This window comes from Macrobrachium nipponense, chromosome 23, assembly GCF_015104395.2.
Source record: "Macrobrachium nipponense isolate FS-2020 chromosome 23, ASM1510439v2, whole genome shotgun sequence".
NCBI lineage: Eukaryota > Metazoa > Arthropoda > Malacostraca > Decapoda > Palaemonidae > Macrobrachium > Macrobrachium nipponense.
The window spans coordinates 63,616,088-63,634,703 of record NC_061090.1 but is presented as its reverse complement, the minus strand read 5'-3'; the positions used below and the strand labels follow the sequence as shown (position 1 = coordinate 63,634,703).

The 18,616-nt window shown below is 38.9% G+C and overlaps 1 protein-coding gene across 3 annotated transcripts in view; it reads left to right on the top strand.

Moving 5' to 3' along the window:
• The window catches only part of LOC135201342 (uncharacterized), a 218,479-nt gene that overhangs the window by 85,312 nt on the left and 114,551 nt on the right, over positions 1-18,616 (top strand). For all 3 annotated transcript variants that reach the window (XM_064230195.1, XM_064230202.1, XM_064230190.1), the window contains one exon: positions 15,351-15,471. In XM_064230195.1, coding sequence (XP_064086265.1) covers positions 15,351-15,471 — 121 coding nt within the window. The remainder of the gene's footprint in view (positions 1-15,350; positions 15,472-18,616) is intronic.

Below are 18,616 nucleotides of genomic sequence, written 5' to 3'. Positions count from 1 at the left end.
TATATATATTTGTATATATTGTATATATATATATATATATATATATATAGATATATATACAAATATATACAAATATATTGTATAAATATTTGTTATATATTTGTATAATATATAATTATTTTATATACATATATATGTATATACTGTATATATGATATATATATATATATATATATATATATATATGTATATATATATACAAATATATACAAATATATATATATTATTATATATATATATATATATATATATTATATATAATATATATATATAGAAGTATTCAGCAAGCGGTATCTGGCATCTATTCACCTAGCCACGCAGGCGCAAGATGTGCTATGCCGCTATGGTGACAGACAAAGTTTCTGTTAATTGGTTATAGATTGCCCTAGAGCAAGATCCTTTTCTCGCACATGACTGGCTAACTGAAAAAAAAAATTGAGTCACTCGCTAATGTATATTATGGCAGGCGAGCTAAATAACATTGTTTAAGGGAAATAAAAATTATTATCCTTCTTTTGTATGTTTCTTCTTTAATAATTGTGGTATTGATTTTTTCTTGTAAATCATGTGAGGTTGCATTGAGACAGGTCTGGGTGCAACTGATTAATTACCTGGGCACGTGATATACTAGCAGTGTGCAGATGGAAACAGAGTACCCGACCCCCGAGTCCGCAACTTTTACACAGATAGAGACGAATTTGCCATGCCAGAGGACAAAATCTCAGGTGCTCCTTTCTCCACCCATCTCGGAGCTATCATATCTGTGAACACTCTCACATCTTCAGAAGAGTCTTCAGACCAAGACACTGATAGGACTCCCCAGGATCTTTGCCCCATAGCATGAATGGACCCCCTGTACATTTTTCTACTTCATTGTGTCACCTTAGGATTCCCCTCCAATAGTTAATATCTTCACAACGCCTTATTCCCATACTGGAAGATACAGGATGACCTCCATGCCAATGGCGAACTTGTCCTGTACAGAGCAAGAATTACAGTTCCTGCTGCACCATGTCCCACTTACCTGACTGCCACAGAGGTCTGGACGCCACCAGACACTGAATGAAGCAGACATTCTTTTGGCCCAGTACTGACTCCGACATTGCCAACACATTCAGATCTTGTGAGTCATGCTATATACTGCAGCCAACCCAATGGTATAAACCCCTAATGAATAATGACACCCCTCTTTGATCCCATTTCAGCAAATTTCTTGTAATGGTCAATTATCCAGCTTGCCTGTTGTTCTTTTTTGTAAAGGTGAGATTACTTCCTCTAACCCCATAAGGATCTCTTGTCTCTACTATTGGGAAATTGTTGTTTCTCTCCACCTCAGGGTCAATGGAAGACCACAATTCACCAGTGCCTAGTTCCAGGAATTTATGGAGCTATGGGGAAGTTCGACATGTGGTAACCTCACCACATTACCAGTAATCAAACAGTCATGCTAAGGCTGCTGTGGAGTCAAGAAGCAGCTCATCTTAACAATGGCACTGTCCAACAACATTGATTGTGAAGTGTTCAACCAAGGATTGTTAGAGCGCCTAAATACTCCCAACAAAAGAATACTTCTTTGGCTAGATCCTACAGGTCATGCATTTCACCCACCCTCAATCATTTTTTCAAGAGTGGCAGGCTAAGACTGAGGAGGTGACCGTCGTGCTGCTGCCTGTGCTGAGCAGGTCAAGACACAATGACAAGCACGCTTTCTCCTTACCTATGTAGTATGTTGGACAGTGAGTTTGGATCCAATTTTGGCTTTACAATGACTGTAAGGGTGCTAGTGCTGCTTACCTGTCCTTCAAGCCTTGGCTTTGGGTTTTATAATTTGAAATTCATGTTAATGCTATCTTTTAGCCTTTGTCTTGCTTTCTTTTTCTAAGCTCCATGTCTTTCAGTTTCCTGTCTCAGTAAAAAATGTATTCACTGCTGCATACAATGTTTTTCACTTTGGCAGAACTCGTAGATGTAACTTGACATAAGTTAACAAGAAGTCTTTTCCTAAGAATGGCTCCTCACTTCCAGCCGGTGATGAAATAAATTCCACTGAACTGAAACAATGACTTCTCCTTTCTGCTTGAGACTACTGACGGAATGCCATGGTTTCCTTCCCCATTTTGTTTGTCTACTCTCTCTCTCTCTCTCTCTCTCCCTTGCCATGATTTAAGATATATACTCTCAGCTCTAGAAGTTCTAGTTTATGCATTGGTTTATCACAAGTAGACATGATGTAATACTGATCTACTTGGCCAGTTTTGAAAATAGCTTGAACGAGCAGATTAAATATAACCTTGTTTTTAAATGTAAATAGAAAATGAGCAAAATTTCACTGACATCATAAGTCAATAAATCTTTCTTCAAACTAAACTTCTGTATGAAATTAATATATAATTTGTCATTGGTCCTGTACATATGATAATGCCATGGGCTTGGTAAACGACAGTTCAGAGCTTGCAACACCCCTGACGGGTAACTTGAGGAGTGCCAGGATGATCATACTGTCATGACACTTCTACTAAGAAAGGAAATATGGCAGTCAAATGTGGAACTCTTTGCTGTAAGCTTATTGGCTTTAGAGGCATACAATTTAAATTGACCATTCCATTGGTGGCATTTTCATAAAGGTTAACCGACCTATAGAGCCAAAAACTCTGAGAAGTGGCCCTCTGCATATGCAGAGCATAAATGAAATGAAGGCACCTTAATAAAGTGTAAAATGAGATTAATACTCAAGCGAATGTAACAGGCAAAGAGATAGAAGAATATTATTAGAGTCAATTACAAAGATGATAAGATGGAATTAATAGAGGAATAACTGGCATCCTCTTCTGGATTGAGGGACCAGGATTCTCCTTAAAATTGAGGCACTGTGCCAAGGGCACCAGTGCGGAGAGTTTAATGACTCTTAGGTTACTTGAAGCTTCGCTGCCATGTACCTTTCTTCCTTAGACCTTTCCGAGGTCGGTTTGTTGACTTTGTAGGCTGGCTTGGGGAATCCAAGTCCGAGGAAGGTACACGAGTGCCAGTTGCTCCGGCCGCTGCGGCAACGGGAACAGTGGTATTCTTTACCAGTCCTAACATAAATTGTATCATTTCCTTGAGTTCTTCTGCCTAGTCTGCTCTGATTTGGCAGAGTCCTTACTCAGGGACTGGTCAGCTGAGGATGGGTAAGTAGTGGAAGAAGTTATCATTGGTGTTGTCAAATCACAAGTTCGGGTGACCAAATCAGGCACAGATTGGAAGGCCGCACCTTTGGGTGAGTTTCTGCTGTGGTCATGAGATCAAGGGAAGTTTCTGATGGAGTGGGTTTGTCCTCTCTCATCAGCACTGGTAGCATCCAAACCAGGAGGAGAGAGGTGGGCAGGAGAGTATCTCTGGGTAGGAGATTCGAGTCTTGCTCTGGCACTGGCACTAATGCAGTTCCAGGCACAGGAAGGGTATCTGAAATGGGCTCAATGTCCATGATGGGCATAGCATGGCACTGTCCAGGACTCGTAAGAGTTCCTGACAGAGAGTTACTGTCCAGTTTAGGGTCTTTAGTAGACAGGCCTAAGGTACATCTTTGCACTGGGCGGGGCCATGCCTTAAAGATAAATTCAACAATTGCTCGCTGTCCAGGATGGATAGAGCTTGGCCCTGACCAGGCTACTCAAGTGGCCCTGGCAGTGATTTATAGGTAGGTCTATGAGGACCAATGGTGCTTGTTGAAGCTACTGAAGGTTTTGGGCCCTTGAATTCACAAAACTTGGAAGGGATCTGAAAATATGGTCCCAGGAGGATGTTATAACCTCCAGGAATATAAGACACTACTGCCAGTGTGCATATTTTAGATCAGTGAGGTCTTGTGATCCTCTTCTAAATGGTAGGAAGAATCATTTTTGTATGGTTGATGCTTTCAATTGTGACACACTTGTGCCAATCAACCTTAACCCCACACTGGATTCAATCTTCCCATATGAGCGATATTTGTGTGCCAGAGTCATCAAATGCTTTGACCTTGTGAGTGGGATAGCTACCTCTAGGAGGTGCTACAGAGATATAACTCTTAGCTGGAGGGCCTAATGATGATTAATTGTATGAGCAAATTTGGCTGTTTTGCAGTTGAGTGATCGGACTGGACATTGTTCGCCTTACAATTATTTTTAAATTGTCCAGGTGGTTTTGTAAATATCTGTGTGGTGGAGTGGTAGTGAGGAGTGTTTGTGAGGCATCTCAAAATGTCTCATGGTCTCTCAGGTGTAGTTCGTCCACAAGGAGCACCCATAGATACTGCCGTAATAAAAGTGGAAGAACAGCAGTTTCAAGTCATGTTGCCAGTTGCACATACTTTACGATGCCTCTGTTCTATGTCTACCGTATCTTTTAGGTTGTCTTTGATAATGTGACTAAATACAGATATTTGTGCATGAATTCAAGCAGATGATTTCCAAGGAAAATTTGGGGTTCTGCAATGTCCTTAAGCAATCTCGGGAGCAGCAACATGCACTGGGTCTTGGTTTTGTTGTATAGGATATAAATTTCCTTTGCATATTGGCAGCAAGCGTCGACGAGTCGTTCGAGACCTTGCACTGATGGGGAAGTCAGAACCATATCATCGGCGTGGCAGAGGTTGTTTATAGTTGTTTCATTGACTGTGCATCCGGTTGGGAGTGAGTTTAGTTTGATTTTTAGGGCATCTGTGTAAGTATTAAACAGGTACGGTGAGAGAATACCTCCTTGCCAAAGCTCGTTTAGAGAGCCGAAAGCAATTCTTTCAGTACGTAGATGCAGGTATCAGTTGAGTGGTTTGTTTTAAATCCGAACTGGTTGTTAGTGGAGCGTAGAAATGGGAGAAATCTCACTAGAAGAACCGACTCAAATATCTTCTACACGATCATTAGGATTGCAATTGACCGATAACTGCCAGGGTCAGCTGCATTGTTTAGCTTGTTTTTGATTAATGGTATCAGGTGAACTAACGGTAGGGAGTCTGGAAGAAATTGGTGAAACATGCACGCATTGAATAGGGCCACTAGTAAAAAGTAAATTATTGGATGGCAGAATTTGAAAGATGCGGGAAGACCATTGCAGCCAGGCAATTTATTATTAGGTAGGCTGTTTATGGCATTGTTGGTGTTACCTGATGCAATATGATCTGCAAAATGAAATTGAATGTTATGGGTAAGGAGGTTATCTACATCCCTTCGGGAGTCTTGATCGTTTATGCAATTCAGGATATTGCTTCCCTACTCTCTGTGATAGCAGTTTTGGGATTTAAGGACTGGATATCTTTCCAAAGATGAGGATAATCATTGGATTCTAAATTTCTAGACATTGCATCAGCTCTTAGTTACATTTCATTTAATCTGCAGTGCTTAAGAGCAAGTTTGAACTGCGCTCTTGCCTACCTCATTAGTAATGCAGTGCGTCCTTCCCTCGGGCTACCATTTTGCCTCCACATTAAAAACATTTCTCTTGACTATGTAGATAGAGCTTTAACCAAGTCATTACATCCAGGTATATTACAAAAATTACCTTGATGAAATTCAAAGGTAGCCCTGCCAGAAGCAAGCATAGCAGAAATTATGTTTGAATAGAATTATTTCACATCTCTTCTGTGGTGGTCATTTCCAGTTTGTGTCAGTACAAAGTAAGGCGTCTGCTAGTTGAACTATTGACTGTAACCTGGTTTCCGTGGTCGCCCTAAAGTATCTGGTTTTCTATTGGTTTTTAAAATCCCAGTTTACTGCTGGTGGGGGTTCACAGTAGGGAGGGAAGGGGTACTGAATGACACTTGTAAAGGGATGTAATCATAGCCAATTGCAAGATCATAGCGAATATTGCAGGTCATAATAGAATCATGACATTGTGGGGATGTGATGCAGTGGTCCAGCCAGGAGGTTGTAATTGCGTCCATCCTATTTTGCACGTTGGAACAGGATGAGGAATGGAGGAGCGTTAAATTGCTAGTTTGGAGAGCATGATTTTGACAGAAGCAATTAAGTTCATTATAAAATTGTTTTGTGGGGGTGAGAATTAAGGTCTCCAATTTTACAGATATGATCAGCAGGAGAATCGTGAATGATTCTGTGTAACTCACCAAGGATCATGCAGTGTTGATCAGAATTGATGTTATTTTCCCATGGCATATGAACATTAATTACATATTAGGATTTTAGGGTCCACTGCTGTCACTTGAAGCCCAAGCAATCTGTCTTGGCTACAATTTGATCTGTAACTTGCACTGATGAAGTTGTAAAATCACAAGGCTCTGAAGTCTTCATGTATTGAATTGCAGATGACAAGGCCATGTGGCCAGAGGAGCATTTCTTGCAATGCAATGATGCCTTTGAAGTTTTTGCAGAACATGTTTAGGAGAGGAATGTTCTGCTTGAGGTAAAAAAAATTCCAAGAGATTATATCTAATGTATCCATGGCTACTCACGAAGATTGAAGATGAAAGCGCTGATCATTGTTCCTTGCCCAAGGTCCATGGGAATTTTGATCCTGGGAGTTCCCACTTTGGGATTTAACTGGAGCCTGCTGAGGCTTTGCTTTATGGTGGCACTGCTCCATAAAGTGCTCAGGTTTATGGCGCTGGGCACACACAGACTTTGATGGAGGATGACTTGGACACTGATGTGGTTGGGAATTTGTGGGAATGGGGCCCGAGAAACATATCTTTTTCCTGTGTGAGTTTAGCTGAGGGTAGAGGGTGTCATAGGTGTCAGCCACCAACAACACTCTGCAATGGTTTTCACCACCTTATCAACCAGGTGTGTGGCAAGATCCGGAGGGGCATAGGAGAGGAAATCCTCTAACTGGAAGAGTTCAACGTCTTCCTCAGCGGTGGAGGCCTTTGAGGTGTCAAGCCATCTCTGAAAGGATGGAGTCCTCTCCTCTATCCACTCAGAGCATGTTTAGCTGGCCTCCTTCAGCAGGCTTCTCCATCGCTGTCTCCAGCGGTTGGGCGTGATTTCAAATGCCTTCACAGTGGCAGCTTGGACGAGGTTGAAGTTTCCTTGGTCATCTGGCAGGAGAGCATTGAACACTGTAGCACCCTTTCCTTCCACATACCTGCCCAAGATTAGAGCCACTTCATCAGGAGTGGGGTGATATGTCTTTAGCACTTGCTCGACATGGTCGAGTCAGGCTTCAGGTTCTGCTACATTCCATTTCTTGATGAGAGAATTCATACTGCTGAGTGTGGGTTGGGGTCTGGTACCCGTGGGTCTAACCTCCTTGTGCCAGAAGAGCAAGCTTAAATTGCTTCTCCAACTCCCTCTCTGCTCTTTCTGCTTCTTCCCTCTTCTCTTAGACTATTTGTCTTTCTCCCTCTCTGCTCTCTCTGCTCTCTCCGCTTCTTCCCTCTTCTTCCCTTCTGCTCTCTCTGCTTCATTCCTCTTCTCCTGGGCCATTCGTTCTTTCTTAGCCTCCTCTACTCTCTCTTGGACCCATTTCTGCAAGATCTGGCTGGAATAACCCATAGATTGCCCCATTTCCAAATAGAATTTTTAACCCTCTTCGACATCTTGAACTGATGGTTTGAGGGGTGTAACCCTTGGATAAGATTAAATCACAAGTGGCAACAGAGCTAGCCAGTAGTGGTGGTATTAATAAGTCAAAAGACTCAAGGTTACTCACAAGTGAAATTAGGAATAGTGTGATAAGGAAACGAGTTTGTTCCCGAAAGGAACTGATAATCGCCTCAAAATACTTAAGTTGGAAATCACACAAAGACTCTTAAATGGGTAGTCACAGTAGACTCTGAATAGGAAGTCACAAAGACTTTTGGAATTGATGTCCCTGAAGGATTGTTGGAATTGATATTCACCAGGACCTTGAATCAATTTCCCTAAAGAACTTTTAGAAGTGGTAGTCAAGAAGACTTGAGATGATGTCCCACAAAAGGACATTATTGTAGTCACGAATGGACGTTTAGTGTGGTAGTCACAAAAGACTTTTAAATTGGAAGTCACGATGGACTTTTTGGAATTAGTTTCCTGAAAGGACTTTTGAATTGATAGTCACGACAACTTTTGAATTGATAGTCAAGAGGACTTTAGAATTGACATCCCTAAAGGACTTTGAATTGGTAGTCATAAGGACCTTTGAATTGATGTCCCAAAGGACTTTTGGAATTGACAGTCACAAAGACCTGAATTAACCGTCAAGAGGACTTGAAATTTGATATTCACGAGAACGTGGAATTGATTGTAAGTAGGGCATGGAATTAATAATCAATAGGACTTGGAATTTAATATTCATGTGAACGTGGGATTGATTGTCAGTAGGACATGGAATCAATAGTCACGAGGACTGGGGATTTAATATTTATTCCTAATCTAAGCTTTTTAAGGTGAAATGGTAGTGGGAAAGGTAGAAGCATACTGCTTCAGGAACAGAAATAATTTTGGTTATTTAATGGTTTTCTCGCTCACAAGATAACTGTTACACATATTGTGCATGCAAATATGGGTGTTTGCTGCCTAATAAACTTCCCACGTAGGAGAGAGGGAATTGCATTTTATGAAAGAAAAAAAAAGAAAACCCTAACTCATCTTAATTTATCTACCAAGGTACTCTGTGAGTTACTGGGTGTGGTTACTTTACGAGTTGGCAACTGCATGGGTGACAAGATGGTTCAAGGTCATATTGTTTCCTACTGCGGTCTAAGGGAAATTTCCTGACATGAATGAATGACGGGCTTGGCTGTCTCAGTACTCATGAAATAAACAATAGAGAGGAATTTCCTTACACATGACTGATCGTGTTTTTATCGATTGCCACCATGTTAAAGGGATCCTATTGTTAATGAAACAGATCTTTCACTAAGAAGAGCTGTCAAAAGAAAATCTGCCCATTAATACCTAATATGAGCAAGATAGAAAAATCCAGCATTACCAGAATTCTGGCTGGATATGAAGCCCGCATGGCTCCTAGCATGTGCTATTTTGGTTGCAAAATTTCCCGAATAAATTTTGGTTGTACCTAACATAAAATACCTAAAATGCATAACACTGTATGTACTTTGGAAATTGGATCACTCATGCGCTTACAAGGGGAATTTTTTTTTGCTAGACTTACAACCAGCTTTAGCAATGCTATTTGCTGATAGTTGGTTGCAAGGGGTTTGTAACAAGGGAGCAACTGGAAGATCTGGCCAGGTCACACTGATATGATTGCTACAAGGGGATGCACAACAGATTTCGAAATGATGGAATTCTGATTCTGACCTTGGATAGAGTAACAAATCATATAAATAGTACGGCTGAGGGTGTACTTCAAACTGGGTAATATTTAGGTAAACACTCAGGGTTAGCTTAATTAATTATAGTTACACTTTTTATCATATATAATGAGAATATTAGCTATACAATGGGGTATTTAGGGGGACATATGGGTCCCGTGAGGTAACTTAAGAATTACACAGAATAAGATCTTGAAGAGAATGTTCGGTAACCTACTATTCTGGGTTATGGGAGCGAAGAAGTACAGTGGAAGGAATCCCACTGGGCATACAAAGTGAAGAACAGTATCCACAGCTGACTGCAGCAATCTGCAAGTAGAATGCAGCGAGGTTATGCAGATGAACATGACTCATGGTAATGGATCGAGGGGGATTACTGATGGTACCTAGCACCTCGATCCCACAGCACTGGATTACCTTTACGTTATCGCAAAAAAATTTACCACTTTGAATATGGCATGTGAAAATACATAAATGCCAAATAATACATGACTCAATTTGGAAAAAAAGAAACAAAGTCAAAGTATAAGAACTGACTGTTGAGGGAAATGACCAATAGACTTCACCACAAGGTTTACTTAAGGCTAGCAACAGCCACATTCAGAAGGGGGGCTAGCCAGAGTTGAACTGTGTTCTTTGAATGTCTAAAAGTCTTAGAAACAGCTGAGATGCTGTGGGATCCCTTTATAACATTTGGAGATTATGTTCATGTGTCCCGACCAGTGGTGTTAGTCATCCAACTGTGTGTCGTGAACGAGGTCTTCAAGACATGAGGTCAATGCTACTCATCCCTTTAACTATGGCAACTACCTAATATTCTTCGCCCTGTTGATCCAGTCCGACTCTGGTTTTCCCTTGGGTAGGAATAAACTTTCACTTAAGCCAGCCACTTGCAAACCAAGGTCTCGCAAGTCAAATGAGTTGATTTCAAATTATTACTTTCTTGATATTTGGTTTAGTTTTGTCATCATTCAGTCTCTTTCAGTTTGACAGTTACTGTTTTCCTTCATTCAGTTGCCCTGCTAGTCAGAAAACAATCTAGTATGACCTCTCCTCTATCCATGCCAAACTGAAGAGTGTACCCAGTTTAGGGAAATGAAGTGGGACAGTAGGCTGTATTGTAACCATTCCAGATAATTGATATGACTAAAAAGAAGTCTGTAAGCTTTTCCTAAAACTGGCAGTTCTGGGGATGATTCATAAGGCTTTCCCTTCAGATGGAAGCTTTGCCAAAGATATTTATATTCAGTTCTGTTCCCTGTTGGATTTTGCTCTCTATCAATCCCGGTCAAAGTAACTGCTCTGTTCCCTGATTATGTACTATTTTCTTTGCTAGTATTTTCCACTTTCATATGTATGGCTGTATGAGTAACAAAACTTCAATGAATTGTCTCGTACATATACCTTCTCAATATAAGGTCAAAGAATTGCTGGACAATGCACAGACTTCTTATGATTTTCTGTTCATTACAGGGAAATTTTTTCATCAAGGATGATATCGTAGGTTACTCTGTTAAGACTTTGCACCAGAGCTAGTTCTTTTTGGCAGTCTGGGAGGAGTCTTAGTGAAGCAGATAAAATGATTTTTCACTAAAATACTTCAATCAATGATACAAGCATGAAATTTGGTACATAACTTCTCTATAGGCTACTTTTTGAAAATTACTAGGTGTCCCTCAAAATTTCAAAATGGCTGGCATTTTTCAAGATGGCCACTAGTGAAGGTTTTAACATGGGACTCATGCAGCTCTGGTCATGTCTTTTTGCATTTGTTTAGGTTATACACATTTTAGGCAAGATCACCAAGCAAAAGTAAATATATATTTATAAAGAAAGATGGCATCCAACATGGCAGCCAAAAACCTTAAATAATTGCATCTCAGGATTCAACAGGCATGGAAAAATGTCTTCCTGTTCATATAATAATTTGCAAGTCTATGCACAATTAATTGTGGTGGTTTTATCTTTAGTCTTAGTGTGAAACGGTGATGTCGGTGCACAACCAGGGCACATTGGTGACTTCACTGCTGTGTAACTCAGCATGGGGTTCATGTTAGCTGATCTTGCTTTACTTATGATGTACCTAGCTTTGCTTTAGTGTAGTATAGTAGGTTAGCACCCCAAATGCTATCTAATGGCCCCATATCAATAGCTGGTAGAAAGTGTACATCACATGACTTAAATGACACTGGATGAATGATTGTTCTAGGTGTAGGGTTACCAAACCTAGTTGTATCACATACGTCAGTGTGCATATCAGATTAACGTGGTAAAAGGATAGCCCTTCGGCCTTAGTCAAGATCTCATTTTGGCAAGTGTAAATTTAATCACAGGCACAAGGAAGACCAACTGGAGCAAATGTTTTCTTTACTAGGAAGACAAGAAAAATGGTCTAACTTCACCCTTGACCTCTGTACATTATATTCCTGAACATGATGGGTAATGATTTCAACCAATGTGCCATTGTTCCAGGAGACTGGTGAATTGCCACTTAACTTTGACCCAGAAAGGCTGGTTAAGATTGCTCAAATGTCTGCACAAAACATGGTTATTGTGACCAAGCGAACACAAGCACTTAGCTCTTACAAAGTGAGTCTACTTGAACTAACCAAATGTTCTCATGAGGAGGCAGACAGCCACATCTTTGTCCATACCAGATATGCTGCAGGACTGGAGAGCAAGTCTATCATGGTCAAAGCCAATGACAGATGTCCTTGTCATTGGCCTGAGTGTGTTCCCAACTTTGCAAAGTATGGGTCTGCAGCAGCTGTAGCTCACATTTGGCCAAGGACAGAGCCTTCAATGGATTGGCACTCACAACCTGTACAACAATGTTGGTCAAGAGAAGGCCAAAGGCATGCCGTTCTTCCATGCATTTACAGGTTGTGATGCGGCCTCAGCCTTTAGAAATAAAGGAGAGACAACAGCATGGCAGACATAGGCATTTTTCCAGAGGCCGCTCTAGTTTTTTCCAAACTCAACAAGTACCCACCAACCATTGAAGACTGTGATTTAAAGATTCTGGCGAAGTTTGTGGTTCTCATGTATGACACCCCAAGCACTGTTGACAGTGGATGAAGCCAGACTTGACTTGTTTGCCAGAAAGCAGAGACCATGTGGAGCCATCCCTCCAGCCAGAGCAGCTCTGCTTCAACACACGAAACTTTCAGGCAATTCTGTGCCAGCCAGAAGCACAGAGTCCAGCTGACTGGGGTTAGGAAAAGATTGGCAAAGGCTGGAAAGTCTTCTGGACAGCCAACTACCCCATTGCAAAGAGTTGTGAACAGCTTACAAAATGTGGCTGCAATTCTGGTTGCTGTGGCAGGTCCAAATCCTACAGGCTTGGGCTTACATTCACAGCTTTGATTGTTTGTATGGTGTTTTTATATTGCATGGTACCAGTGGTTATTCAGCAGTGGGACCAGCGGCTTTACGTGACTTCCGAACCACGTCGAGAGAGAACTTCTATAACCAGAAATACACATCTCTCACCCCTCAGTGGAATGTCCGAAAGTTGAATTCGTGACCACTGAGATAGCAGGCCAAGATCAAACCGACTTAACCACTGAGGTGCTTTTGCAGCTTTGTGTAGCTGCAAATGTTAGGTGTAATCATAGTGTGAGGTGTAAGCTATAATATTACAAATGAAGCTTCAGATACATCTGAATGAGGATTCCGTAACACTAAAGGGTGACACCATGCATCTTTAAAATCTTACGTACATTTCAGGCTTGGAAAAGGACATTGAGACAGTGCTCGAACATAGATAAGATACTTTATCATACTCCATTATAGTCTTGTGCTTGTATACTTTTCAGTAGCATTATAGGATCCCTTTCCAAGATGTAATATTGATTACAGTCCAATAGAAATGCTAGAAACAGATTCTCTGGCCTCATAAATGTAGGCATAGATAAAAATTTCATGTCTCTATCGTTCTTAGTTGCAGAGTAATCAAGCAAAATGTTTCATGGCGGCCATCGTGAAAAGTGGCGGCCATATTGAAGTATTGTGTGGAGACCCAGATATTTCAAAAGAGTTGGTTAAAATGAGCACTTGTGCCAAGTTTCATGCTTGTATCACAAACTGAAGTATTTTTCTACTTGTCTTCTGCACTATTTGACACAACAAATAATCTCACAATACTTTTACTGGATTTAATTTCCGCTTTGATTAATTCTTTTCATTTCAGTGAAAATAAAGTGGGAATATTGATTCGGCATAGCTCTGGCACCCTAAGGATGAGGATGGTCATTGGCCGCCATGATACAACTTGATTACTTTAGTAGTTGTGATATCCAAAAATACTGGAGTTTAGCAATATATATATATATATATTATATATATATATATATTGCTATCCATATATATATATATATATATATATATATATATATATATATATATATATATATATATATATATATATATATATATATTGCTAAACTTCAGTATTTTTGGATATCAAATATATATATATATATATATATATATATATATATATATATATATATATATATATATATATATATATGTATATATATATGTATATATATATATATTGCTAAACTCTAGTATATATATATATATATATATATATATATATATATATATATATATATATATATATATGCTAAACTTCAGTATTTTTGGATATCAAATATAAATATATATATATATATATATATATATATATATATTTATATATATATATGTATATATATATATATGCTAAACTTGTATATATATGTATATATATATATATATATATATATATATATATATATATATATATATATATATATATATATATATATATATATTGCTAAACTCCAGTATGGATATCAAATATATATATATATATATATATATATATGTATATATATATATATATATATATATATATATATATATATATATATATATATATATATATATATATTAGCTAAACTCTAGTATTTTTGGATAATTATTGCAACTACTAAAGTAATCAAGTTGTATCATGGCGGCCAATGACCATCCTTATCTTTAGGGTGCCAGAGCTATGCCGAATCAATATTCCCACTTTATTTCCACTGAAATTAAGAGAATTAATCAAAACGGAAGTTATATATATATATATATATATATATATATATATATATATATATATATATATATATATATATAGAGTAAAAAATATTTTAGAAAGGCATTGCGTTTTATTGCTAATCTCTTATTTGAAGGTGGAATATTGTTTACTGAATAATATGAAAAGTATTTCAGAAAGGTCATCCATCAATGACGAAAATGTAGAGGTATACAAATTTCGAATCTTCCCTTTTGGTCTTTGATTTTGGCACAAGGTCAAATATTTGTAGTAAATCAGTTTAGGCATTCAGATGCTATATGATAGTCCAATATATCATAAAATCGAAATGGGACAGGTATGGAATCAGATCAACAGTGGAGGAATGATTGATTATCAGTCTGGTTGTCAGGTGAGTATAGTCTTGACCTTTAGGATATCCACTTGGAAACAGTCGTGCAAATTTTCCTAGAATATTCCAGTGAATGCAGATGTGTATCGTCTTTATACCTAAATCTGTAATATTATGTTTTGCAGGGCTATTATCTCCCATAGTATCTGCCCAGTAAGGGGTAGTGCCTTCCATCTTACTTTCCTACCTCCCCTAACTATTGTTTCATAATGCAAATGCTATAGGTTTTCCTCCTGTAAGATGTTTAAAATCGTTTTACTACTCTTAATTTCCCTTTCATCACTGCATGACCTCATAGGTCCATTGCTTGGCATTTGCCTTAAATTTTATATTCCAGTTCCATAGTATATGCAAAAAGTTCCATCAAAGTGGGCAAAATGGCAATTACCTTTACACCTACGTATATACTCGTATATCGAGAGGCGCATGAAATTATTATTCACTTATAATTTTCCTTTGTAGTAAATGAATTGCGTCTCTCAAAAAGAGAGCAACCACCACATAAATTGTTAAGGCTTAAAATGCATCACTGTTACCAGAGACTTTGCCATTAATAAATCCTATAATAGCGTTGATATTCATGATCCGCAACGCATAATCTTATGTACATTTGAAAATCAATACCTATAAAAACATTGCAGAACTGTTGCGTGATGGCGATGATGCAACGAGACGAGGTTTAACGACTACAACTCATGATTATTTTACTTTCACCAATTCCGATTTCTACATCGTCTCTTGTGTCGGCAAGGATGGGAAAACGTAAGTGACGGTCTCTTCTCGTACCTTTCCTTTCTCATGGGTAGTTAGTAACCTCTGCTTATGTTTAGTATCTCTCATAGGTGCCCTTGTCTCGGAAGTAGTAAAGTATGCAAAGTTAAAAATGAACTTATTAGGATTTCCCTCACTGTATTTAAGAAATTCAAACTGATATCTCTATTAATTATATTACAAGTGAAGTCAGTTTTCCTTTTTTTATTATGAAGAAGATAGAATAGTGGCTATTATTTTCCACTGCCAAGCACTGACTCTCAAGTAGAGATACATGAACATTCCGCAGTTAACCACATGTAATGAAGAAATCGATGTTTATAAAATTAAAGAAATATAAACATCCATGGAAGTTAGAATGTCTGGAATTTGTAAATGCCAGTTTTACATAGGAAAATTTTTCTAAATGAAAATAATCTACGTATTTATATATAAAAATGGTTATATGTATGCATGTATGTATGTATGTATGTGTATGTGGCACATGCACTTTGACACACATTGAGCAATTTCAACCAAACTTGGTATAACTTAGCATTTGGGAAAGAATATTGTGTGGGTAAATCACTGGCACCAAAGGATGGGTATGGGGTGGAAAAGGATGAAAAGTAAAAATAACTGAAAACAACAGATATTAGTGTCTAACCCATAGTTTTGGAGGTCGCTGAGCTGAATAGTGATGCTCCCGATGCCCATCAAGTCCAAGTTCAGCCCCAATTGGGAGGGGGTTGGAAAGGGGTGGGAAGGGGGTGACATGTAAAAATAAATTAAAACGACGGATATTGGTGTCTAATCCATAGTTTTTGAGGTTGCTAAGCAGAATAGTAACACTCCCAATGGCCTTCAAGTCCAAGTTCAGCCCTAATAGGAAGGGAGGGCGGGGGAGCACAAGAAAGGGGTGGTAAGGGGATGACATGTAAAAATAACTGAGAACGACAGATATTAGTGTCTAATTTATAGTTTTCAAGATCGCTAAGATGAATAGTGACACTCCTGATGTCCTGTAAGTCTCAAGTTCAGCCCCAATAGGAAGAGGGTGTAGGAAGGTGGTGACATCTGAAAATAACTTAAAACTACAGATACTAGTGTCTAATCCATAGCTTTTGAGGTTGCTGAGATGAATAGTGACACTCCTGAGGCCCTTTAAGTCCATATTCAGCCCAGATAGGAAGACGGGGTGAGAAGAGGTAAAATGTAAAAAATAATCAATATTAGGTTCTAATCCCTAGTTTTTGAGGTCGTTGGATGAACAGAGACACTCCTGATACCCTTCACGTCCAAGCTCAGCCCAATAGGAGGCAGGGTGAGAAGTGGTGAAATAAGAAATTGTCAGAAATGCTGGGGAATGTAACTGAAGCAACTATCTTAACAGGAAAAGTAAGAGAGTGAGTTATGAGGAGTTACAAGGATTAGGATGTCTCAAAGACTTATTAATTCACCCGAGGAGACATCATGTGCCCACTTATCTCTAGGAGCAGGTTTTACTGTTCATTCACTTCACAGCGTTCTAATGATTTTGTCCAGCTTTCATTTAAACTTTTCCACACTGTTGCTGTTAACAACTTCTGGTGGCAGTTTATTCCATGTGTCACATATCTTGTATGTAAAGAAGTTCCCACAATGGGATGTGTTGTATCGCTTCAGCTGTAGTTTCCATCCATTATTCCTTGTCTGGTTTTCGTTTAACATAAATAGGTTACTGTCTACTTTTGTTATTCCTTTCAGTATTTTGAATGTTTCTATTAGTTGTCCTCCCAATCGTTATATTTCTAAGCCATAGATGTTCAGGCTCTCTAGTTGTCTTTGGTAACCTATTTCCTGATGGATGGATTTAACTTTGTGGCTCTTGCTTGTATCCTTTCTAATCTTTTTATGTCCATTCTTAGGGTTGGTGACCAAAACTGTACTGCATATTCAAGATGAGGTCTAACTGTTGATGTGTAGAGCTGAAGTGCTGTTTCCTTGTTTCTGTATCTGAACTGCCTCTTTATGTATCCCACGAGTTTCTGTGCCTTCTTTTTGGCTTTTATGCACTGGTTTGTGGATTTTAAGTCCTTGGTTATAATGACTCCAAGGTCCTCTTCTTGTTCTACACTATGCATGTCATTCCCAAGCAGCATGTAGTTGGCATGAGGGTTGTTTGTTCCTATTTGCAACACATTAAATTTACCCAATTTAAAAGGCATTTGCCATCTTTTTAACCACTTCTATTTTCTTTAGATCATTTCTTAGACTTTCCACTGTATCTGGGTCTGCTGCACTTACACCTAGTTTGGTGTCGTCTGCAAATTTGGCTATCCTGTTAGTTAATCCACATCAATGCCGTTAATATAAAAAAAAACAAGAGGAAGTAAGAGAGAGAGTAAAGGGGGTTTGGGAGGAAGGAGAGAAAGAGAGAGAGAGAAAGAGAGAGTTTATCTGTTTTCATTCAGTTTTCCTAGGCAGCAATGGGTTGGTTAGCTTGTCTATATATCAAATTGGATGTACTATGTATGTATGGGTGTGTGAATGTGCCACATACACTTTATCATGCATTGAGCAATCTCAACCAAACTTGGTACACATATAACTTAGCATCTGGGAAAGAATACTGTGGGGGTAAGACATCACAGGCACCATAGGGTGGGTATGTGGGGAGTGGCGTGGGATGGGGTGAAAAGCAAAATTAACTGATAATTAGTGTCTATTCCTTAGTTTTTGAGGTCACTGAAATTAACAGTGACACTCCTGATGCCCTTTAAGTTCAAGTTCAGCACTGATAAGAAGTTGTGGGGGTGGGGGGGGGGGGTGTTGCAAATGGGTAAAAAATAAAAAGTTAAAAATTATCGATGATAGTGTCTAATCCATAATTTTTGAGGTCACTGGGATGAACAGAGACACTCCCAATGTCCTTCAAGTCCAAGTTCAGCCCCAGTAGGAATGGGGGTGAGAAGAGATGAGATATAAAATATCAAAACTGCTGGGCAATGTAACTAAAGTAACAATCTTAACAGGAAAGCGAGAGAGTGTGTTTGTGCGAACGCGCGCGCGCGCGAGAGAGAGAGAGATGGATGGATGAATTATGAAATTTAGGACAAGCCCAAGCACCCGGGACCTATTTTGGTCATTCAGTGATGTAATGGAATGAAATAAATAA